Genomic DNA, 24,661 nt, shown 5'->3' with positions numbered 1-24,661 from the left:
GGTGAGGTGGTTGGCCGGAGAGCCGGGAATGAGCTGGCGAGGAAAGCCCCCTCAGTGGTCCTCCGGCCACCCTCAAACCCGGGCAGCTTCTCTGGACTCATGAGCCGGGTCCGAGACTGAGGCGGGAACAGAGTTTTTCTTTTTCTTTCTTTCTTTCTTTTTTTAATTTCCTTATTTGACAGACGGAGATCACAAGTAGGCAGAGAGGCAGGCAGAGAGAGAGGGGGAAGCAGGCTCCCTGCTGAGCAGAGAGCCCGATGTGGGGCTCGATCCCAGGACCCTGAGATCATGACCTGAGCCGAAGGCAGAGGCTTAACCCACTGAGCCACCCAGGCACCCCCCCCGAACAGAGTTTTTCTTAAAGATGCAGAAAATGGCAGTGAAATCATTAACGTATCTGTCCTTCCTCTTAAGTAGGAGACTTGGTGGCTTTTGTGTGGAGAGAAGTTGAACTGGAAGAGTAGATGTTAGCGTTGGCCGTTTGCTAGAGGGAGCCGCTGGCCTCTCTGCATTGAATATCAGCTGTGGGCCACATGCTAACTTCACTCCTGGTCCTCGTTTTGTGCGCAGGTTCCTTCAAAATCTAGGCGGGGCCGCCTGGGTGGCTCTGTCGGTTGAGCGTTAGACTTTGGGTTTCAGCTCAGGTGGTGATCTCCGGTCCCGAGATCAGGCCCCGCACTCAGCAGGGAATCTGCTTGAGATGGTCTTTCCCTCTGCCGCTCCTCCCTCCCTCCCCCCACCGTGGAAATAAATAAATAAATCTTCAAAAAAATAAAATCTCCTCGGCCATAGCTTGGTGGTGAGACATGCCGTAAGTCGGTCGGGGGCAGGAGCACAGCAAGCAGAAATCAGGAAGTCAAGATACTGCCGTTAACTTTTCGTGCGTTTGGTTTACTTTTCACGCGAGATAAAATGGATAGTCGTAAGCAGACGGTTCGGTAGCACTCTGGATAGTCTGTGTTGTGCAGCCAGGCTCCAGAAGTTTCCACCTTGTAAAATGGAAACTCGTCCCCAGTCAGCACCGCCCCTCAGCTCCCTTCCCCCCCCCCCCCCCCCCCCCCCCCCGCCCCTGGTAGCCTCCATCCTACTCTCTGACTGTGGATTTGGCTGCTCGGGGGCCTCAGGGAGGTGGACTCCTACAGCAAGTGGCCTTTTATGGCTGGCTGACTTCCCTGAGCCTGCTGTCCTCGGGGTTCACCTGTGTGGTAGCTGGCGCCAGGCTGTCCTTCCTTCTTGACGTGGAATGACACTGTTTGCAGGTTTAGAAAGAATGCCTGGTGTTGACTTAGTAGGAAGGAGGAGTCATTGGTTTTCTGAAGTCAGCAGACTTTCTGGAAAGGACTGATGTGATCATCGGCACTGTTGGCTCACCAGCGCAGCCAGGTTCCGGCTCTGGTCCTGTCGGTGTGCTGTGTCCGTCCTCCCTCCCTTGCCCTCTGGGCGTGCCAGCCGTCTGAGGCCTGTCTGTCTCGGAACCGAGGCTTTCACTGCAGTTCCTTAGTCATCGCAGCGCTCGCTCTGTGTTCCGTGGCCCGGTGTTGCCCTTTACCTGAGAGCTGAGGCGTGTTGGTCGCCGCCTTATCCCTGCCGCAAAGATCTGACCCCAGGTGTTCCGGTATCAGCTTGGGATGGAGAGATTTGTCAAAGTTTGTTGAATGTTTGTCTCCAGTGCCCGAGTTCCTTCTGATCTCTTGAGTCGTTCATGTTGTAAGTCACTGGGATTTCCTGGGAGACCAGGTGACTCAGCCCATCGGGTGGGGCAGTGTGAGGCATCGAACCGGTAGGATCTGCACAGGTCCGAGGTTGGTAGACGCAGGCCCTTTTGCCTTTAAGTCTCTGGAGGGGAGGAAACCGCCTTCACTCCCATGGACAGCGTCCCAGATTTGTCCTCTTGAACCCAGAAGCTGTTCGTAAGTGGCTGGGTTCTCTAGAGCTGGCAGCACTTTCTAGAGAGGGTGTAAGAAAGCATGTACTTCGACAGTGCTGCTCTGTTCTAGCGGGGCTCCCGGTCGGGTGTCTGAGGCTGTGTGTTTTCAGTCTCGTAAATCATACGGATCTGCGAAGGTTTGGCCCTGCTTACACCGGGGGGTACCTCTGGTCCCGGAGGGTGTCCAGACACACTGATGCCCTCCCTGGCCTGGATGAGAACTTGGTCGAGGGTGTTCTCTCCTGCCTGTTTACCTTCTCCAGGCATGGGGGGAAAGAAGGACCCTTCTAGATTCTTGGCCTCCCTGAAAACATTTCCCTGCTGTGCTGGTTTAAATTTGGATCCCTCTTATCCACTGAAAGGCAGGGGCTATATATAAGAAGGCGACGGTTGATGGTCACGGTTGGAAAAACAAGGCGAGTGGCGTGTTTTTGAGCCAGGCAGAGGGATCTGGTGTCGCCGGAGGACCTCCGAGAGTGGTGTCTCCGTCCCGAAGCACACCTTTAACACTGCCAGGATGTTGGACAGAGTGGTCCGTGTTGGCCGGCGGCCGCCTGTGCTCCTGCTGAGCAGAAACTGCTCTCAGATGAACTGCTTTCTCGGTTGGACTTCATGGCGGATCGCTGGGCACCTGCTCCTGCCTGCGGAGGGGGAGCCGGGGAGGGGGAGCAGCTGAGCCGAGTGGGGTTGCGGCCATGTGCTCGTTTATGGGCGCTGTCCCTTTAAGACAGTTCTCCTTTGTATGTGCTGGATGGAGCACGTTTCAGCTCTGGGGCTCTGCCGACTGGCAAAATCTGCAGAGCAACATATAAATAAAGAAATAAATGGAAGCTTCCCTTGTGTGGGTTTTCTATTCACAGCTGAACACAAGGGTCCCTTGTTGTCCGCACTTTAATCCCCTGCATTGAATTGGAACCCCGCAAGGGACTGGGGAGGGCCATCCTGCACTGGCCCCCTTGCTGGAAGGGGGGCGCCTTGTAAATTAACCTTTGCAGGAGTGCGTTCCCGAGGCCTCTAGACCCCCAGGCGCTCTGCCCCCCATCTTTTGTGCTCGGGCTGCTGCCTCACTGGTTGCCATTCTTTTCGAGAGAAGGGGGCTTAGCCGCCTTCCTGGCACAGAAGCGTGGCTGCAGCACGTGGCAGTCGGGGGAGGGAGGAGTTGTTTGTTTCTCTGCCATCTGGCCCATCAGCCGATCTTTTCTGTTTAACCCTCATGGCTTCGAGGGAAAGCCATGGCACTGTACGTGCCCTTGCTGGAGCCCAGGCTGCTTTTCCAGGCACGTGGGGTGTGGGCTGTGCACAACTGTGCCTTGCCTTCCTGCCCTGGCATGGCCTGCCCCATCCTGGGGTCGCACACCCCCTCCCTCTCCAGCCATGGTTTGGATCCTCTCTGCTGTTAAGTGAAGGGAAGCATTTTCTCCATGGCCTTTACTTTCCTCCGGGGCAGTGTGTGCAGGAAGGCTTGAAGTGAGGAGCTGACCTGCCCTTGATGAGTTTCGGTGCGGGAGGAACGTGGGTTAGGTGCTGGGTGTTTTCCTGGCTGCAGGGAGAACTGCATGAGACAGATGAGATGCCAACCAGCCCTTCTGTAGGAGAAGTGCTCAGGCGATTTGCTGAACCCGAAGGCAGGCAGCGCCATGACTGCAGGCGGCTCAGGCTGGGACGCGGTGGGCAGTGAGATCCTGCGGTTAATGTCGGGAGGTCGGCACGCGCGTGAACGCGTTTTGTTCATTCCCGCTGCAGGTGAGCCGGAGCTGCTCCCTTCTGACCTTGGGATGCAGAAGGCCCGTCTTCTCTAGGAACCACAGACGAATGTCTTTAAAAAGTTTTCATTTTAAAAGTGCAGTGGTATTGGGTTACCTGGGTGGCTCAGGTCATGATCCTGGGGTCCCGGGGTGGGGGCGGTCCCTGCTCCGTGGGGAGCCTGCTTCTCCCTCTCCCTCTGCCCGCCCCCACCTCAGCTTGCTGGTGCGCACTCTCCCTCAAAAAAGTAAATAAAATCTTTTTTAGAATGCAATAGTGCCTGCATGTGGTTTTTTTTTTTTTTTTTTTAAAGATTTATTTATTTGACAGATAGAGATTACAAGTAGGCAGAGAGGCAGGCAGAGAGAGAGAGAGGAGGAAGCAGGCTCCCAGCCAAGCAGAGAGCCCGATGCGGGGCTCGATCCCAGGACCCTGGGATCATGACCTGAGCTGAAGGCAGAGGCTTTAACCCGCTGAGCCACCCAGGTGCCCCCCTGCATGTGTTTTTTGAGCCAGTATTCAGGAGCTCCTAGGACCCACCTCTATTCGCAGACCCACTCCCCAGAAGCAGCCACTGGCCATTCACTTTTCCTGGCTTTTCTCTTCTGGTAGGTACTGCCAAGGTCATGTTAATGTTCTCACTCCACTGATGGGTTTACCAAAGTCAGAGATGGTCCCTCGACCTCTGCCACTTCACATCGTTCTCTCTGCTCTCTCGCTGTCCATTCTGGATGGTTTCTCAGTGTTTGCTTCCTTTGTTTCCCCTTTTGGAACTTGGATACACATATTTACAACTTCATTTATTTACAGCTTCGTTTTCTTGTTCGTTGATGTGTTAGCTCTGTCCCTGGTTTTGTAAGCAGGTGCCGTGGGGACCCTCCTTGCCTCCCCCCGGCCGGCCCCCTCGCTCTGGCCTATGCAACTGATTACACGTGACTGCGGGCAGCCTTTGTGCCGCGTCTGCGGTTCGACTCCCGAGGTTGAGAGGCGGTGCTACACGGACGTACTTGCTGCTCGGCCTGGAGCTCTCTCGGAGCTGCCCCCGGCGAGGAGGCCCAGAGGACTCTGCTTCCTCGCCTGCCCTGAGCGCTGCCTGCTGTGACCGCCTCACCGTCCCCTTCACTATTGCTCTGTGTCCCGGGATCCTCTTTGTCCGTTGAGAGAAGGCCCCGTGGTGCCTCCCATCTTACAAACGCTTCTCGGTGGTCTTCCCGTCCCTTCTCTGGGATGGGCTGCTTGCCGGCCGCCGGTCACCTTCCCGTCCACGCACGAGAGCGTGTGTGTGTGTGCGTGTGTGTGCGCGCCCGCGCACGTTCTCCTCGGGCTCTCCTCGTCCTGGTGTGCACGTCTTCCTCCTCCCGAAGGGGCTCTCCTGTGTCTGAAATGATCCTGTTTTGTCCTCCGCATCGACTGCGAATTGATTCGAGGGTCAAAGTCGTTATTATTTAGACCGTCGACCCTCCTCTGCCTCCCAGTGTGCACTGTCAAACCGGCCGCCTCCCCTTCCTGCTCCTGGAGGTTTTAGGACCATCTCGAATCCTCTGACTTGGGAATTTTTACAGCGAGCGTCTCCCCGAGTGAGTCCGTCTCTGCTTCTCTCTTCAGGCCTCTTTGCTCTTAGTTCTGCACGTGCGTCCCTCTATCTTTTAACCCCTTTCTGATGGGAGGAAGCTGGGGAACAAAAACAGGTTTAATTTCCAGGAGTGTCTTGTTTAACTGTCCCTTTTTCAGAGTTTTCTGTTCTTTTGAAGTTTTCTTTTGTTCGGCTCCAGGGTGGGTTTTCTGTTCCCTGCCTTGCTGGTCTGGGCTGTAGGTTCCGCCGTCTCTGTGGGTGTAAGACGCAGTGGCAGAAGGCTGAGTGGGCGCTCCGTGTGTGGGGTGGGCCTCGTGTGCAGCCAGGCCCTGCTTGCGTCTGGTTGGCGGGACCCGGCTTCGCCGGAAGGGCAGTGCCCGGTCTCCCGGCTCAGCTGCTTGCTCGGGGGCTTTGTTTGGCCGAGGGTGCGGACATCCGCAGCCCGTGCTCTGTCAGGCACTGTGCTGGGCTCTGCAGACCCGGCCGGGACGGGCCCCCGAGGCCCCCGGAAGGAGGAGTTGGCCCTCCGCTCTCTGTCCCGGAAGTTTGTTGAAACCTCTTCGGCCGTAGGCCCCTCTCCCTGACGTTTTGGTGTTGGAGGTTTATAGCTTTTAAAAAATTCCTGTACTGTTTCCAAGCGCGTGTGCTGGCAGGGGGCGGGATGCGCAGCAGCTTCTGAATTGGTGCCCCAGAGCTGGATGGTGACCTTCCCGCAGGGTGGTCATGCGTGAAGGCTAACCTGGACCAGGTGAGTGTGAGGTTCTGGAAAGAAAGCAACCGCAGAGATTTTCCGCTCTGGAAGGAGAAACACTGGCTTCTCCGGGCGCACAGAAATTCTGTCTTGAGATGCACAGTCTCTACATGCGGCGTCTGTTTTTCACCAGCCTCGCCCGAGGGCCATAGTCTCGCCTCTGCTTGGGTAGGGACGTGGTGACCTGATGACACCGTCGTGTGGCTTCAGAGCCGCGGCCTGGCTACTCTCCCCGTGGGACGGCTGTTACGGTTGACCTGCTGCCTCACACTTCCAAAACCGTGTTACGTCAGAAGAATCTTTGTCTTCGAGAACTCAGGACATTATTTCTTAAAGGGATCCTCCAGTCTTCATGGGCTAGAAAGCCTGCTCTGTGAGATGGAGAGGAACTGGAGTGCCCTCCGCCAAGTGTGCTGTTCCCGAGAACGGAGCCCCTGTCCGTAGAGTCTGCCGCTCCAGAGCGGCGTGCGCCCTGCCCCGAGCTGGCGCGTCCCGGGTCCCGCTGCTCAGGCGGTGCTGGGGAGCGTTCCCCGGAGTTCCCGGGACGCAGCGAGGCCGCTCTCGGAAGGTGACCTGGGCTGGGTTTCCGTCATCTGCCGGAACCCTCCAGCCTCCGACATTGGTGCCTCCTACTGTAGGACTCGGTGCGCGAGGCTGTGCCATGCCAGCCACCTGAAGAACACGGAGGGTAAAAGGATAGAAAATGCCAGCGGCTGTCCCGCGAAGAAGGCACATTTGTGGCACTGTTGTGTATGGAGATGAGGACGTGATAGCAAATGCATGTTTTGGTGCGTCTTGGGGAAGTTTAAAAGACACTTTCTAGAGAAGGGTCAGGGGAACTCTGCGTCAAGGAAAAGTTAGGGGCACCTGGGGGGCTTGGTAGGTTGAGCGTCCAACCTTGATCTCAGCTCAGGTCTTGATCTCAGGGTTGTGGGTTCAAGCCCCACGTTGGACTGCGTGCTCGGTGTGCAGTCTGCTTACAAAAAAGCTTCTCTTACGGAGGTCGTCGACCTGTGCCCTAGACGACATCTTTGTCTGTCGCTTCTGCCCTCTCTTGTTTTCTTCTGTGATTTGTGTCAGCCATTTGGGGACAGTAAGTGGCCTGTGACCGCAGTAGTGTCTCAGTGTGGCAGAGGCAGAGCTGTGGGTCCTGTGCTTTCGGCAGAGCCGCTGTCCCTGCTCCGTGCTGTCGGTGGAAGTGTAGTCTCAGCCACAAAATGCTACTTTCTGTATGTACCACGGGAGAGCGGTTGAAATCGTGTCTTTTACTCATCAAGTAATGAGTTCCGCGTGCGGTCGGTGTAAAATGCACTACGGAGGCATTTGTACCTTGTGCACGAGCTCTGGCGTAGGTCAGACGCAGTCCTCACGCGGGCCTGGTCCCGTGTCACGGGCTCAGTCGCCACGGTTCTGACTTGTGCCGTTGCCTGTCCCGTCTGGAAGCATCCGCCTGCTGCCCCCTCCGTCCAGCCAGGTGCCGTTTGCGGTCGCCAGCGCTCTCCAGCTTCCGTGGAGCGCCAGGCGGGCTCTGGGCGCGTCCTGGGGTGGCCTCTGTCCTGGTGCAGCCCGCCGAGCGCGGGGCCGCAGCGCCTGCTCTGCCACTGAGGACGCGGGCCGGGCGGGCGCCTGCGGGAAGCGTGCGCAGGGGGTCAGAGGCGGGATTTGAGTCCAGGGTTTCCTGACCCGAGTGCTTGTGTTCCCCTCTGACCGCGGGGCTTTCCCCGGCACGTTCAGACGGTCCTCCGAGGGGCTGCTGTCCCAAGCCCCTATTCCTGGAGGTGAGGAGCTCTGGCCTCGGAGGGGCACGTGTCCTGTGGCGGGAATTCAGTGACTCTTCTCAGGATGGGCTCAGGAGAGCACGTCAGGCAGAGAGCAAAGTCTCGGAGCCAAGCAAGCGCTCGGCTGAGGTAGATCCTTCTGGGCTTTTTCCCTCTGCGTGGGTTGGTCTGTCCCCTCCCCCTCCCTGAATGGCTCAGAAGTGTTCATGTTGTTTTGCAGGGACCACCCCCTCCCCACTTCAGGGAGTCACAGAAGTGGTTCCGGGCCGGTGGGGAGGTCCACGAGGGGGCCGAGGCCTCAAGAGACGGGTTCACGGGGGCCTGAAGCGTCCCCGCTGACAGGGCTGAAGATGGCCGGGGATCAGCGGACAGTCCCCTTTTATCCCCGGCCGACCTCATCTGACCTCAGGCAGCCTTTCTCTCTCGTTTCCATGGCAAGCGCTCTCCAGCGAGCTTTCTCTCTATGAGCAGGGTGCTGTCTTCCTTCGGGGAAGCTGAGGGAGAATGGGAGCCAGAGCTGTCCCCATTTCCAAAACGGGCTTCTGGTTTCTTCCGTGGCGTCCTTGTCCTTTTGTGGTCTCTGGAGTCTGTTTATTTTTGGTGAGATAAAGCTTTCCTAGTAACATTTCCCTCCTTTCTTGTAGTTCCCAGTGACCTGACCGCGGAGGAGCGCCAGGAACTGGAGAACATCCGGCGGAGAAAGCAGGAGCTGCTGGCCGACATTCAGGTAGGAGGTCACGGCGGTGACGCGTGTGGTGTGACAGGTGTCCTTTACAAAGGTCTCCTCATGACATCTTCGAGTTGACACCAGCCCCCCCCCCCCACCCCAGCTCTGAGCAGAGCATAGTGACCGACAACCACCTTGGTTTCCCCGGTGAGAAGAGGGAGGCCTAGCTTAGGCGGTTGGTGAAGCCTCACCCGCCTGCTCGGTTGCCAGAACCAGGGGAGCCGAGGCCCCCTGACTCCCACGCGGCTTCTCACTGCCGAGGGGGGCATCGGTGAGGGCTCGGGTGCTTGGAACATGGACTTCGGGCTAAGCTAGACCCATGTCCCGTCCTGGCGCTGCCTCTTCCTGGACGAGCGATCTCAGATGAAAGGATTCTTTGAGCTTCAGTTTCTTCCGCTGTGAGATGGGCACGAAAGCACCTACTGGGAGGCTGCTGTCAGGGTTAAACGAGGCCCCGTGCCCCGCGAGATGCTTCAGCCGCGAGCGTGGTTTCATCCGTGTTTCTAAGATCCTCTGCGTAAGCGCGAAGCTTTTGTAGGACGTAAGTCATAGAAGCCGTTGGTTGGATTATTTTAGCCCTCGGGGCAGCAGATGTTATTCTTGTAGAATTCTTCGTAAAGCCTTTGGGCGTTCGAGGGTGGGGGGAGGGAGGGGACATGCCCTGGAACCCCAGAGCCGCAGAGCGAGCAAAGGAAAGACTTGCTCCGGAGTTGGCCTCGGCAGAATTCGATCGTTTGCATGAATTCTTTGATTCCTGTTTCACTGGTAAACGCTCGGAAGTCTTTTTTTAAATTTTTTATTTTTTAAATGACTCTTCAGTGTACTAGAATTCATTGTTTATGCACCACACCCATTGCTCCGTGCAATCCGTGCCCTCCGTAATACCCACCACCAGGCTGGCCCAACTTCCCACCCCCACCCCGCCCCTTCACAACCCTCAGATTGTTTTCCAGAGTCCACAGTCTCTCACGGTTCGTCTCCTCTCCAGTTTCCCCAACTCCCTTCTCCTCGGAAGTCTTAGCAGTTCTTCACTCGAAGCCCCCTTCGCTGGGACTGTCCATTCCGAGGGTCTGTGTTGTGTTACCCATCAAAGGGGGCGGGGGCGGAGAGGCGGGAGCTGGGGTGGACATTCCCGGGGCCCGCCGCTGGGTGGCAGTGTTAGCCTGGCCCCAGCGCCGCTGGCCCGACAGGCTGGGCGTGGGGCTCCTTCGTCCTGAGTCTGCGGACACAGCCGCAGATCTGATAGACTGTATCGAGGCAGCCACCTTCAGGCGAGAAGTACGTATTTTACGCAGCGTCTGTGATGATAGTCTTCCCCAGACAGCGAACTCCTGGAGGTCAGGAGTGGTCTCTTCCACCTCTGTATTCCCTGGAGTGTGTACTGTCTGGTAGGAGCTCAATACATGTTTGTTGAATAGATTAATTTTCTTTTTTTTTTTTAAGATTTTATTTATTTATTTGTCAGAGAGGGAGAGCAAGCGAGAACAGGCAGACAGAGTGGCAGGCAGAGGCAGACGGAGAAGCAGGCTCCCCGCCAAGCAAAGAGCCTGATGTGGGACTCGATCCCAGGACGCTGGGATCATGACCTGAGCCCAAGGCAGCCGCTTAACCAACTGAGCCACCCAGGCGTCCCAAATAGATTAATTTTCCGAATGTTAAAGATTTTTTTCCCTTGGTGTGTCTTATTTTATTTCATTTTGGCTTATTTTGTCTTGTTTGTGGTTGTAGAGAGTTGTATGAGTTGTTAGAGGGGCTCCTCTCACGGGCATCGGCCCCTCCTGCTAATTCTGACCTTTCTGTTTTGTAGAGGCTCAAGGATGAGATAGCAGAGGTCGCTAATGAAATTGAAAACCTCGGGTCCACAGAAGAAAGGTGAGTCTGTCCAGCCGGCCACTGGGTGTCATGGCCGCTGCCTCACCGAGCACCCAGCCTGTGCTTGCGGCCTATGTAAAGGAGGGGGGCACTTTCTGTCCTCGGTCCCTGGCAAGCACACGTGTCCCCGTGTTTTCTGTTCCCCCTGTTCAGTGCAGGGGCTCCGACCGGTGACAGCCTTTCACATCATGGCAGACACTGAGCCAGAGAACTCCAAAGGCCCCCAAACCCGAAACAGCCCTTAAGGGACGCTGTGAACTGGCGTTCCTTCCCTCTGCTGTCCACTGTGTTTGCATTTTAGAGTTTGCGCTTTTGAGTCCAGGAAAAGCTTAATGCCACACACACCGTTTCCGAAGGCTGGAGCGCCCGGCTGTGTGGGTGCCCCAGGGGCTCGCTCGTGCCTCCCCTACTCTTGGGAGCAGAGCACGGATGTGGGCATCATAGTGCAACCCGACGAGGGCTATTTGCAGGGTGACGGCACGAAGCGTCAGCAGCCTCCAGAGTTGAGTTTTGAATGGGCTTCCCAGACCGTTTTCTAAGTACTTAATGCACTAACTGGGCTGTCTCTAACTCACTACATGTCTGTATTTTTCTAAGCCTAAGTCCCCTGTCTGGCTTCCTAAGACTGTTGGAGTTTGTTATTTCAAGTGTGTGCAGGCGGTGCCGTTAGAGATGAGCGAGCGCGGGTCTCCCGAGAACCCCCAGTCTTCCCTTCCGGGCTCTGTGCTGTCAGTTTGGGAGGATAGCTTGCTTGCCTTTTTTTTTTTTTTTTAAAGATTTTATTTATTTATTTGATAGAGAGAGAGATCAGAAGTAGGCAGAGAGACAGGCAGAGAGAGAGGAGGAAGCAGGCTCCCCGCTGAGCAGAGAGCCCGATGTGGGACTCGATCCCAGGACCCTGAGATCACGACCTGAGCCGAAGGCAGAGGCTTAACCCACTGAGCCACCCAGGCGCCCTGGATGATAGCTTTCTTAACCTCACATTTTAAAAAATTGTAACTTTAAAGCAGTGGATACATTGGAGCTTATCAAAACTTAAAACCTCCGCTCCTAAAGATACCGTGCAAAGAAACAGGTGAGCTATAGACAAGGAGAAACGTTTGCCGTGGCGTGTCTGAAAGAGGACTGGTGCCCAGAATATCTGTGCAGAGAACAGTGCAAGTCCGTGACCAGGCGACGCCCAGAGTGAAGAGTGGGCCTGGGGTCGGCGAGCGGCATGGCCCCTTCTCGCCCTGTCGGAGCGCCCGGGTGGTCGCTGGTGCGAGGTGAAAGTGGACCTGGGGCAGGCTCGTGCAGCGGCGCTTATGACACGGTTGCTCCGCCGGGCCCCAGCTGCAGCCGCGGGCGAGCCGGCGGCGGGCACAGGGCAGGCGGACCGTTCGCTCAAGCAGCACAGCTTCACGGAGCGGCAGAATGTGAGGGCCGCACAGCTTCGTCGGCTTACTAGAAATCGTTCAGATGTACACATAAGACGCGCATATTGTGCGATACGTATGTGATGCTTCGATAAAGATTTTTTTGAAAAATCACGTTAAAAGAAGAGCCCTGGCATAGAAGGAACAAATGGACATGGGGCCGGGGTCAGCATTTCAGCTGAAGGAAGGTCATTCCGCACGTAGACCTACGTACGCCCGTGCTCTCCCTGATAGCGCTTTCCGGACCCCGGCAAGTCCGTGGGTGCAGTGACAGTCGGCCTCCCGACGGCCGGAGGACTGACGTTGGCTCCGGGGTTGTTTTACAGGAAGAACATGCAGAGGAACAAACAGGTAGCCATGGGCAGGAAGAAATTTAACATGGACCCTAAAAAGGTGAGTGAGAGGGTCCCGCCGGTGTCCTCGGGCTCTACGATGGGGTTGCTGCGGCGCTCAGAGCCGGCGCCGTCCATCACGGCTTCCTGCCCTTCCGCAGAGCGCGCGACCCTCCTCACGTCCTCAGCCCCGGCTCCTCAGCTGGTGTCCGTTGATCCCTCCTGTGTGTGCAGAGCACCGACACCCGCTCTTCCCCTGACCTTTCCCTCTGTTCCGGAGGTTTCCCCGGCGACTGTCATCGGCATCCTTGTCTCTTCTAGGGGATCCAGTTCTTAATAGAGAATGACCTGCTGAAGAACACTTGTGAGGACATCGCCCAGTTCTTGTACAAAGGGGAGGGGCTCAACAAGACCGCCATCGGCGACTACCTGGGGGAGAGGTGAGGCCTCGCCAGACGCCGCTGGTGGAGGGGGCTGGTCAGGAGCTCCGGCATGCTCGAGTCCCCAGGGGAGTTCTGTCCTGAGGCAGCTGAGTTCTGGGGCACAGTGGCTGGTGTTCTGGAGGTGCGGGGACAGAGGGATGTGGGCCTCTTCCTTGCTGTGTGTGGAGCCTGCGGGACCACGGGACTCAGCACCGAAAGTGCCTGGCTGGGGCTGGATGGTGGGGATTCTCAGGCCCGGGGTCTGACTTCCGCTCCCTGCCCCCGTCTTTTGTTTTTCCTGCTAGAGATGAGTTTAATATCCAGGTTCTTCACGCATTTGTGGAGTTGCATGAGTTCACGGACCTTAACCTCGTCCAGGCGCTACGGTGAGTGCATTTGGGGAGGGCGCCCTGGAAGGTGGGAGAGGCAGGTCTCCGATGCCGTGTCTGTCCTGTGTGGCGTTTTGATGGAAGGATGTTTAGAGGGCTCTCTTGGACATCCTGAAGAACCCGTGGCCAAGAGGATTGGTTGGTTAAAGAGAACAGAATGACAGCACGTCCCGAAGGCAAATTCTACACGACTCCCCTCATGTCTTTCATTTGGGAAATTTCATTGGGAAATTGGTGAATGTTTATATTTTGAAATTTTTTCCAGTTTTCAGTGTAGAAAGTGCTTGAATCCCCTGCCCTAGAATAGGAAGTCAGTAGCTGTTCACTTCATCTTAGAAGGAGAGTAAATTTTCATTTTTTATTGTCTTTTCTTTAAAGATTTATTTGGGAGAGTGCACACATGCGCGCGCGTGCACACACACACACCCACGTGCAGAGGCTGGGGAGTGTTGAGGGAGAGGGGATGAGAATCCCAGCAGACGCCACGCTGGGTGTGCAGCCCTAGGTGGGCTCCAGCTTATGAGCCAAAACCAGGATGCGTGGCTGACTGAACCCTCCGGGTGCCCCCATTTTTTTACAAAACCTTCTGAGACACCGCCCTTCGGGGACCTCGCTGCTGGCATGTCAACAGCATCAACTTCTGTGTAGCTCTCTGGATAGATGAGAGTGATGCACGGTGAGACCTGTTGGCCACGGGTCTCTCTTGGACTTAAGGGGATCAGCTATGAACGCGTTGATAGAAAATCTCTCTTTCCACTGCCTCATCTTGTTTTCCAGAGAGGGGCACTCGTTAGCCTGACTGTTATTTCTATCTCAGTCTTGTGTGTTGGTCTGAGGAGGAGAGCCATTCTCTTATAGAGGAAAATCTTGTTTTTTCACATTTTCTTCAATACTGTACCTTTGACTAAGAGAGCCGTGGGGTAGAACTGTAAGCCCGCACCTGCTCGGAGCTGCGGGGGCAGAAGCCCCGGCCCAGTGGGTCCCCTTTCACCCCTTCCTACGAAAACCCATGGGAAATGCCACCCCCGTTCCCGGAGAAGGGAGTGGTGTCCCCAAGCTCCCGCCCAGCGACGCGCCTGTCCTCCCTGCTCAGGCAGTTCCTGTGGAGCTTCCGACTGCCCGGAGAGGCGCAGAAGATCGACCGGATGATGGAGGCGTTCGCGCAGCGCTACTGCCGGTGCAACCACGGCGTGTTCCAGTGCACAGGTAGGGCGGCCGCGGGCCCCGCCGAGGGCCAGCGCTTCCTGCGGGCGTCTTTCCCGGCACTCGGTAGTTTCCAAAACCACAGGACGCGGGTTCATGCCGAGAACATTGATTTAAACGGTAGCTGGCGTAACGAAGAGTCAGGAGTGATCCAGAAGGCCCGGGAGTAGGAGCGAGGGGTGGGAACGGACGTTGCAGTAGCTGAGAGGCGGGCAGTGGGCACCTATTACAAAGCGTGTTCTGTATCTCTGTGGCCCACTGCTTCGTAACTGCAAGTTTGATAAGGGCAGCGTCGAAGTGCGGGGACACTGTAACGGCCACGACCGGTCGGGAGCGCGTCTGTGGGGCTGGGCGCGGGGCGGCGTGTAGTGTTCTCGAGCGAACGTGCTTGCACCTGAAGCGTGGCGCTGCGCGTGTCTGCCATCCTCCAGTTTCATGCAGAGTTAAAAACAAAAAGTACGCGTTTGAAAAGAGGCTTTCTTGACATGGGGAAAATGCTAATAAGAGCGGCAGGAAAGCAGGATTCAAAGCTCTGTCTCTGTTTTGATTCCAGTTTTGTTAAGAGGGTGCATCTGTGAGCTCCATTCGTGATACGCTGCGCCGGGCCCACTTGTATAATAAAAGCCAAATAAGTTGTTGCCGGGCAGTGGCGTCATAGGTATTTTGTATTTTCTTTTTTATACGTTGTGTTGTTTTCAGATTGCGGTGCAGCATCTGTGGTCTCCTTTTGCAATCTGAAAAATAATCCATTTTCAGGCTTGGATACTTGATGCACTTCTCGGTGCCTGGCTGTTTTCGGTTCGCGGTGTATAATTTCAGTTAGACGGCGTCCAGGCGTATGCGGTCGTCTCCTCCTGACAGCGTGGCCGTTAGTCTTGATTGCATTGGACGTTTGTGGTCCTTCCGGTGGGTGTTTCTGATCCTCTTGCTGCTTTTCTCTTTAGATACTTGTTACGTCCTCTCGTTTGCCATCATCATGTTGAACACCAGCCTGCACAACCCCAACGTCAAAGACAAGCCCACCGTGGAGAGGTTCGTCGCCATGAACCGCGGCATCAACGATGGGGGAGACCTGCCCGAGGAGCTGCTCCGGGTGAGCACACTCTAAGCCCGGAGATGGTGAACTTGCGACGGGAGACACCTGTTAAAATTCATTTAACTGGTGAATCCCAGTACGAAATGGGTCGTGAGGCCCAGCGAGGGAATCGGGAGGGGGAAGTGGTTTACAAGTTTGAAACTGAAAGCACCAGTGCGCGTTAGGCTGCTCTCTTTTCTTTCTTTGTTACCCATCAGGCACCTTATTTATTCTGTCTCTGCGAGCGGCCTGGAGGCAGAACGCGTCCTGTTCTCCTGCTCTCGGTGCCTGACAAAAGCATGGCACATAACCCACGCTTAATGAATGAACAAGAGAAAGGGGGAGGGCACAGAGATCTTTCTAGAACCAGAGGCATGCAGTGTCCTCTTTTTCCCAGAATCTGTACGAGAGCATAAAAAATGAGCCCTTTAAAATCCCAGAGGATGATGGGAATGATCTCACTCACACATTCTTCAACCCAGACCGGGAAGGCTGGCTATTGAAACTCGGTGAGTACCGCGCTCTGGGTCGGGGCTCCCGGCACAGAAACTGAGAGGAAGGGTGTGTGCGCGCTCGTGCACATGGACGTGCAGCGAGAAGGTGGGGGGAGGTTACAGCAGGTGCTGTGGCGAGACGGTGGTGTGACTCCTGGTATTCTAACGAGACGCGCCTCCGGAAAGGAGTATGCGGTCAGTGCCCCCGCGGGACGTAGGGCTACCGCTGGGCGCGGACTCACCCTGCACAGATGTGCTCCTGTGGGTTTGCACGCCACGTGTTTACCCTGGAATTGATTGGCCGGGTTTCGTGTCAAGGCAGTCCCCGGAGAACCTGGTCCTTTTCCTTTCTCTGCCCTCCTGGTCCCCAGGAGGGTGGCCAGCCATGTCCATCTCTCTACTTCCCGTCACACAGGCTCGTAGCTGGCGCTCCCGCCTCCCCACCCCAGCGCCTCATCACCACCTCTGCATCCGCTCCCCACGGGCAGCATGCATGGCAAACCCCAGCCCCTGGCTGCAACGCGACCCGCAGCGCTCTCACTCGTCCCCGGGCAGTGGTCCCCCACCCCTCCCAACCTCCCTGCCAACCCGGGTCAGCCACTTCCACGATTCTGCTCATTTAGAAAAATTTTTAGAAGGCGTTCCTCTTCCCTTGGCCAAAAGTGAGCTTATTCGCTTAGACTTGTGGTCATGCCTGGAGGTGAGAGAGTGACCGAAAGGAAACGTAGGTTTTCGTGACATTTGTGCCCATGTGGTTATTTCATTAATTGTTCCAGAGCACGGGGAGAGCCCCTGGACATCAGCGGCACTTTTTTTGGCCCTGAGAGGATGTGTCCTCTGTTTTCTTCGGCCCTGGCCTTTTGATGCACGGGCTCCCTCATCACCCGGGGTGCTCGTCGGGATGACCGCCCGCTACCATTTCAGCTGCCAGCCCTGGTGCGGTCAGAAGTCACTCCTCTCTTGGCCATGACTGACACCTCTGGGAAGTGCTGATATGGAGTCTTATTAAACAAGTTCGGGTAGCAGTAGGATTTATGTCCGTTAAAAAGCATATCCCAAGTCCTCGTGTTTCCATATAATGACTCATTCATAAATTCTCCTTAAAGCACCACATCCCAATTGGAGTTTTGACTCCCCTCTTGAGTTGGTCAACATTTCTCTGGTCTTTAAGCCAATAGAATCCTTGAAAACAGTTGCTAACCTCAGAGACCGCCATCTTGCCCTGCACCTTTCTTGCCAAGTGGATGAAGCTAAAAGGAAAACGACTAGAAATTTAAAAAGTACATCCAAGCTTGGCTTTACTTCCCCTCCAGTGAAATTTGTTTAAATGCTAATGCTGAGTGTTAGCTTTGACAGCCCGGATGCTAAAATTAGGCCAGTGCAGAGACGATCTTGGCCCTTGTGCCAGGATGACATGTAAATTCATGAGGCCTCCCATATTTTTAAAAGGAAAAAAAAATTAAAATGTGGGACTTACTTTTTAGGTCATTGCATTGCCTTTTCTAAAGTTCCCTAAACCCCTAACTCGTTCTACCGTGTTTTCATCGTAGCCACTTAGGATCACCCCTGTGTACCCGCGTGCTGCAGAAGGCAGGCTTTCGGCCGTCTGCAGCGGTGTGTGTGTGTCCGTGTAAGAGTGTGTGTTCTTGTGTGCACACATACGTACGTATGCATTCATGGGACTATGTGTGTGCGTGCCTACACACACCTTAAACAGTGACAGCCGTCTGCAGGAAGACATTAACCCCCCCCGCCCCCGCCCCGTTTTCCTCTCTCAGCTCCGGATCCCAGACAGATTAATAAACCTTAGCTTTGTGAGCGCGGCTCTGTGGCATCTTCGGGGCCAGGCTTCTGGGCGTGCCGCAGAGCCCGCCCTCCCCGGGCGGCATGTGGCAGGTGAAACAGGCTTCCCCATGCACGTGCCAGCAGTGGCGTTCGCCCGCTTCGTGATTTCACGTTCAGCTCCCCCGGGGCAGATGGGAATGACTAATGCATTGCACTTTAAGATGAAGGAGTTTGGTTTAATTTCTTTGTTTTAATTTTCTTTTCTCCCTCATTTGTATGTTTCCATGATTTTGGCTCTCCTTTTCCTTGCCCCAAACTCCAGGAGGTATGTACCCCCCCAGCCTGCTCGCTCGCTCTGCCAAGGCCACTGTACTTGCTACAGCGTTTCCTTATTTTGTTATTTTTGGTTATTTTGTTTTTTAATTGCTGGTGGTAGTGTTACTGCTGCTTCTAACTTACTGTACAGTCCCTAGGGAACTGGCCAGGATCAGGGGTTCATGTTTTCCCTTTTAGGACTAGTGCAGAGTGCATCAGACAGCTGGGCACCAGGCCGCGGAGCAATTGAAACTTACTTAATGCGGTAGTGCAAGAAAACATACTAAGTGGGTTTCTAAAAGCAGAGAAAGGAGTCACTGAATTTTCTCTTGGAAACGTTGGGCAGGCATATTCTGTATGTGTCGCGTTCAAATTGACCACACCTGTGAATTACAGGGATTTCTGAAGAGGAGGACGAGAGGGAAGTTGTGGCTTTCCGGTGCCACGTGCTTCTGATAAGCCCTGATCGGAAAGCACGCCAGGACGAGAAGTAAATGAGACAGCTGGGGACATTTGCCTTTGCATGGGACAGGGAAGTGGCATCTCCTAAACTCAAAGGATGCCAAGTTTGGGGGGAAAAAAAAAGATAAACACCAAAAGCCCACCCCAGAAGTCCTAGGTATTAGGGGAGGGCGTTAAAACCTGAGCTCCGTATTTCATGTTCCGTTGTGTTTTTCTCCCTCCTCTCTTCCAGTGACTATTGTTAAAAACCCCAAATTGGCCTCTTAGTTACGTTGTTGGTCTCTCCTCTCCATTTGCCGGTTCGGGCTTGTGCTCCTGGAGGACGGGCCCCCAGGCGTGTGCTCCAGCACTACCGGCCCGGAGAGCCGCATGCAGAGAGAACGGTCCTTAGCATGTGTGGGGACTGGTCAGCGCTAGGGAAGCCGACGCCTGGCCTTCGCCTCGGGGGTGGGAGAGGTCCTGTGAGTTCCACAGGGACTGTCCTAGGTGCGCGCATTGGTCTGTCTGCTTGTTTCATGTCTGTTTCCTTCAACATGGAAATGCTTCCCCCCCGGGCCACTGCGATGCCTCTCACAGCAGAGGTCTCAGTAACGCAGCCGATTGCCAGGGGACATCATCCAGCTTTTGGAATCAGGGAGGGGATCTTTCCAGCTTTGCTTTTCCTCCTAGATTTCCTTCCACCTTCTTCTTTGTCACGTCTGACCCCTCCTCCATGACCTCCTAAGCCCCGAGGGCCCCCGGGTGGTCCTGCGGGGGGAGTGCATGGGAGTCAGCATGGGTTGAGGCGTCCAGTGTACGGAGCCCTGTGTGGGGATGAAGGTCTGAGAAGTAGAAGAGCTGATTGTCAGGCTCTGAAGTGGGGGCGGGGTGTTCCTTTTTATAACATATCGGTTCCCGTTCTAAATAGATTCCTTGTGTTCTTTTTCATCCTCATTTGTTTTGATCCTGCCCAGCCTTCCCATTTTCCACATGCATGTCCTATTTCCATCTGTGGTTTTTTCCAATTCATGCCCTAGGGCCTTAGGGACCAGAGGCACATGCTCACATCAACTGGCAGATCGCTGCTGGTGGGAGGGCCAGCCCTTGCACAGGGCCCCGGCAGGTGGGCAGCGTGTGCGTGCCAGCGGCAAAGGCCTCCGTACCCTGGGTCTGTGCAGTTCACGATCGATCACGTAACCTCCCTGACACTTGAGGCCCCACACAGAGCCGAGAAAGGGACTGAGAAGTCCAGCAGGCTTTCCGCTCGATGCCGGGACCGGGGCTGGGTGCGCCTCTCCGTAATGTTCTGTGCAGCGCTCCAGCCGCCACGTCCCGGTAGGAGACCCGGTGTGAGCACGGGGCAGCATGCCCCTGCTCTCGGCTCAGCTGCCTGTGCTGAGGGACAGGAGAGAAAGCATGACCAAGGTTATACCAGCTCCGCAGCCCACGGGCCCGTCTTTGTGACGATCGGAGAGGTGATGTTCTCCGGAGGTTAAGTCTTAGCGAGAAGAGCATAGTCTGTTGAGGCAGTAAGAGGTGCGCACAAAGTGGTGTATCGTAACACAGGAAGGCCTTTGCGTGACTTCTGTGTGGCTCTCATTCAGAAATGAGGGGCTGCCCCTTGCCCCGACATAAGCAGACCGAGACGAGGTTCGGCTCGTGGTCGCGAGAGGAGCGGGAGGCAGCTTCCCTGAAACAGCCCGTCACCGAGCCTCCCTCCCCAGTGTGAGCATAGCTTCTCGGCCCCAGCAGTGCTGTTTCACGGAGACGTTAGGGAGGACGGAGAGGCCCTTTGGCACTCACGGCCCCACTGTCCGTGCTCCCCTGGCCTGCAGGCCCCTCCTCTAGCTCAGTGGTCGGCGCTTCAGGTGAGAAGTTCGGGCTTGGAAAGGTTTCTGAGCGCTTCCCCCACGCAGTGGTGGGTTCCTCCCACCAGAGACAAGGAACTCCGCCTTGTCTCCTCCAGGACTCTGGGGAGATGTCATTTGTAGGACACTGGCCCAGGGCCTGAAAGCCATGTAGAAGTGCCCTGGAATCAGCCAGGTGGGGTAGAGGGTGAAACCCCAGGAGTTTGGGTTCCACATTCCAGGAAAACTCTAGATTTGATTGTGAAGGGGTTAACACATCCGGCGAACCCTGCGTGCGTCTGTGCCCTGGGCTGGGCCCTCACAGTGTGGCTGGGACCGGGGCTGACCCGCTCCCCTCTTTGTCCTCCGTGGGCCCATTTCCACCGCCCGACGCTCCTGCTGGCGCCGCTCCAGCCTGGTCAGACGTGCATCGCGTGTCCTCCTCGCCCGGGGCCCTCCCCTCCGCCATGCTCTCATCCCACGCTCCTGAGCTCATCTCCAGGCGCCACCTGACTTGCTTGCTCTGCCTGTTCCCACAGACTTTCACTCTGTGAAAGGTGCTTCTGTTTTGGCTCTGTGTCTTGTTACTGATGTAAATTTTGCCATGGTCTCCGTGTCCTCTGGGTGCCCTGCCCCTCGCTTCCTGTTCCCTCGTGCTCTCTGAGGGCTCCGTGTTACGGAGCCTGTGCGGGCCGGTCGGCTCCCGTCCGACGTGCACCTCTGTTTGCTCCGCAGGTGGCAGGGTCAAGACTTGGAAACGACGCTGGTTCATTCTGACCGACAACTGCCTTTACTACTTTGAATACACGACGGTGAGCGTGTGCTGGTCCACCGGGGACTGGGGGCGGGTCAGGCCTCCGTGTTGCATGACTCGGTCGGGTGTGGTTAGGGGAGGCCCTGGGGAGGGCTGGCAGGAGACTTGAGGGAGAAGAAGGGCTGGGACAGCCCCCAGAGTCGGGGCCCTGAGGATGGTGGGGACCAACCTCTCGCTCGGGACCGGGGCAGGAGAAGGCAGCGGCCCGGCCTCGCCACACGGCATCAGGATGGGGCCGAGAGCCGGGTTAGAAACCGGGAACGTGGTCAGGTGCCAAGAAGGAATCTGGCCCCTTGAAAGGGGGATGGAAATCACCGCGTGGAGAATTCAGGTTTTCCGGATTCGGGAGAAGCAGCCCAGGAGGGAAAGATGTAATAGAGGACGAGGACGTGAAATGAAGTGGGGGAAGTCGGGAGTTACCTGCAGTCTGAGGTTTTCTTCGTCCGTGGAAGTCCTGTGGGTTTTCAGAGGAGACGGAATCGCGATGCGGGTAGATGCGTGTTACGTGTAAGTCTCTTTCTTAGTAAGACATGGTGAGAATAAAACTGAGAAAATAAGACGTTTACCGGGGCTCCCTCTGGAGCAGCGCCCAGCATGCCTGGCCGGCCGGGCTCACACTGACCACCCAGCTGTCACTTGATCCCCTCCCGCGTGTCCGTCCTGCTCGGCCGCATGGGACTTGTGTCCCGACATAGGTCTTCACTGAGTAAAGGTCATGGATCCCGCGGGATCGTGGAGATTTGGAAAGGTCGTGTCTGACCCGTGTAGAGCACGGTGGGACTTGTGTGCTAAGTGGAAGCCCTGGACGTGAGTCTGGGAAAGAACCCGGATCCTGGCACGTGCCTGGCTGAGGTGGCCGTCCTCCACGGTGTCTGTCGTCCCGACACCGTGCGGATGGAGCTTCTCATACAGGGAGTGGGGATTGGCCTGTGAGGGCGTTGCTCGCCCTCAAGGGCTACCTGTCATGCCAGTCAGTGATCTTCTCACTTTTTCACCCCAGAGCACACTCCTTTCTGTGCGCCCCACTCCCGCCTGGCCCGTAGTTTGCCTCTTTTCCCAAAGACATCTGGATAGTGACATTCTAGCCTCTTTGGGATTTTTTTTCACTACTCTTTGGAGTAAAACGGAACATAACACGGGCGTCTACGCAGTGTGCCCTGAGTTCTGGAGTGGGCCCGGGTGATGCGTGAGAGTCCCGAATGCCGTGGTTCTTCATGGTGCGGACTGCGGGAGCATCGCCCGAGTCCCACGCCCCCTTCAGCAGCGGCCAGCGTTGTATCAGGCCACGGACATGAGAGGATGTGTCTCTGCAGACGCAGGGGGCCTCTGAGTTGAGGCGGTAGAAGCCGAGCTTCCACTCAGAACCACCTGACACAGTGCGGGAAATCTAGGGTCAGGAGGGGTGGCAGCCGGGGAAGGCAGAGTGACCTCCGCCTAGTGCGGCGCAGCGAATGAAAGCAGGGACAGAGGCTGCGTCGTAGAGGCCTGAGCGGAGGGGCCCTTCCCCACAGAGCCCCGCCGCCTCCCTGTTGCCCTGAGTCCAGGAGATGCAAACAGAGTAGGATTTTCTCCCTCTTCTGGTCGGCAAGCGGTAAAGCCTGCTGCTGGGTAGCAGCCGGTGAAACGGGTGCGTGATGAAGCGGGCCTCACTCCCCGCAGTGGCCGTGGGGCTCCGGACCGTGCACTCGGTGGGAGAGCCGTCCACAGGGAGCGCACCCGCGAGCAGCCCGCCCACCCCCAGGCGGTCGTCTGCGGTCCCAGCAGAGAGCCAGGGCGCGGCGAGTGAGATGACCCTGGCCTCTGCTCCCTGCTCTCTCCTGAGACCCTGGAAGGGGCCAGACACAGCGTGATGTGTAGACTGTAACTGACGGACGGTTACGTAATAAGTAAAAACTATAAGGAGTGAACAGGTGACCCAGGACTAAAATCACCGTCACAGAGGAAAGGTTTGAGACAGTCGCAGAGATCGTATCTGGAAAAGACAGGTCTGCGAACAGTTAGGGGAGAGGTAAGCAGTTGTGCAGGACAGAGAAAGACGGTCCCAGTACTGCGTCCCGGCACCTGTGTGTTCAGAGATGCCATTGATGACGGGGCTGTTCCCCGAGAAGGAAGAGGGACCTGCGTCTGTGGATGGAGAGAGCACAGGGCCGTGTGGACGTTTGTCGTAGGGAGTTCAGTGCCAAGGCTTAGCCCAGCTACGCCGTGACCTTGGAGTGACCTTGGGCTGTCGGGTGGCGGGATGTCCGGGAGGGGGAGGTGTAATGTGTGTGCCTGCGACGGCCTTCGCTGACATGGGACACTGGGGGAGGGCCGTGGGGGAGAGGGCCCGGCAGGGCTGTTCTGCTGCTGTGGACAGGAGTGGACCTGCCGTTAGACCTACGTGGAGCTGTCAGGAAGGCAGTTTCTCGTTGAAGAGCCTCCTGTCTGGCGGGGGGGACAGCGGGGCGGGAGGTTGTGAGGTCACACACACCACCCTCCCGGGCGCTGCCGGCACGGAGCAGGGCATCCAGCCCGAGCCCGGGGCTTTCTGGGGTTGCCGGTCCCAGACCAGAGGCTGAAGAGATGCACACGGGATCCAGGCAGAGCAGGCGAGAGGGTTTTCTGGGTGAGAGAGGCGGGCGTGCTCCTTGCTGGAGGGCCTCCCGCGGGCCCTTCCGGGACACATGCCCGCTTTCGGGACACTTGCTGAGTCTGCCTTGCGAGTTCTCCGTGGTCACAGGGATTCGTGTGCCCAGACGCTCCCTGGCTCTCTTCTGATTCTCGAACAGAGGGTGTGGGCCCAGGGAGAAGAGCGGAAGGGCCGGGTGACGTGCGGGTGAGGCACGCGATGGGCTGCTCCTGACCCCGCAGTGACGTCGTTCTGTCCGCAACTGTTCTCCAGGACAAGGAGCCCCGCGGGATCATCCCTTTAGAGAATCTGAGTATCCGGGAGGTAGAGGACTCCAAAAAACCAGTAAGTGTCTGGGACGCGGGAGGGGACAGAGGCAGTGCGGTGGCAGTGCTTTGAAAAAGACGGAAGTTGCCAAGATTCACTTGAAACGGAAAGTAGGGTCATGCCTCCCATTTGGTCTGACTTCTAAATTACCGTCAGTGCTCGGGCCAGAGATGAGGCTGTAAGTGACGTCTTCGTTCCGTCCGCGGGCTGCAGTATCACGGGTGGACGGGCCGCGGGGGACGGAATTGTCCCTCCTTACAGGGCCGCAGCAGGCACTCGGGCTGGGCCGCTCGTGGTAGGACCTCCGGGCGCCTCCCGTTTGTTTGGGGGGCGCCGGGGGCCGCAGGGCGGGCTCTAGAAGGCGTGTGTGTTCTCGGTGTGTTGGGAGTGGAGCGGATGGACACGAGGCTGGTGTGTTTGCTGAGGAGGCTGGGGACATACCGCCTCGTGCTCTGCACTCCGCCGCGAGGCTCTCACGTTAACCACGGGCTGCCCGTGCCCTGTGGAGGGCAGAGTGGGAGTCTTCGGCGGGGAGAAGCGCGCGTTTTGTTCTTGGTCGGCAGCTGCCTCGGATCTCTGACACCCCGTCCTCTCTCCTGTGATGCTCAGAACTGCTTCGAGCTTTACATCCCCGACAATAAAGACCAAGTCATCAAGGCCTGCAAGACGGAGGCTGACGGGCGGGTGGTGGAGGGGAACCACACCGTGTACCGGATCTCGGCCCCAACGCCAGAGGAGAAGGAGGAGTGGATCAAATGCATCAAGTAGGTGACCTGCGCGGCGTGGGCTTCCCCGACGGGCGCTGCCGGCTCGCACCCGTCCG

General features: G+C 56.7%; 1 protein-coding gene across 4 annotated transcripts in view; it reads left to right on the top strand.

Moving 5' to 3' along the window:
- The window catches only part of CYTH1 (cytohesin 1), a 77,265-nt gene that overhangs the window by 48,076 nt on the left and 4,528 nt on the right, over window positions 1-24,661 (top strand). For 3 of the 4 annotated variants that reach the window (XM_045984215.1, XM_045984217.1, XM_045984216.1), the window contains 11 exons: window positions 8,417-8,499; window positions 10,307-10,371; window positions 12,113-12,179; window positions 12,440-12,558; window positions 12,846-12,926; window positions 14,023-14,135; window positions 15,077-15,225; window positions 15,605-15,717; window positions 20,823-20,901; window positions 23,785-23,856; window positions 24,448-24,602. In XM_045984215.1, coding sequence (XP_045840171.1) covers window positions 8,417-8,499; window positions 10,307-10,371; window positions 12,113-12,179; window positions 12,440-12,558; window positions 12,846-12,926; window positions 14,023-14,135; window positions 15,077-15,225; window positions 15,605-15,717; window positions 20,823-20,901; window positions 23,785-23,856; window positions 24,448-24,602 — 1,096 coding nt within the window. The remainder of the gene's footprint in view (window positions 1-8,416; window positions 8,500-10,306; window positions 10,372-12,112; window positions 12,180-12,439; window positions 12,559-12,845; window positions 12,927-14,022; window positions 14,136-15,076; window positions 15,226-15,604; window positions 15,718-20,822; window positions 20,902-23,784; window positions 23,857-24,447; window positions 24,603-24,661) is intronic. The other variant, XM_045984214.1, reaches the window with a different exon arrangement.

The sequence above is a fragment of the Meles meles genome, chromosome 18, assembly GCF_922984935.1.
Source record: "Meles meles chromosome 18, mMelMel3.1 paternal haplotype, whole genome shotgun sequence".
Lineage (NCBI taxonomy): Eukaryota > Metazoa > Chordata > Mammalia > Carnivora > Mustelidae > Meles > Meles meles.
Note: the sequence above shows the minus strand (reverse complement) of the source record. Positions and strands in the feature narration are given on the sequence as shown.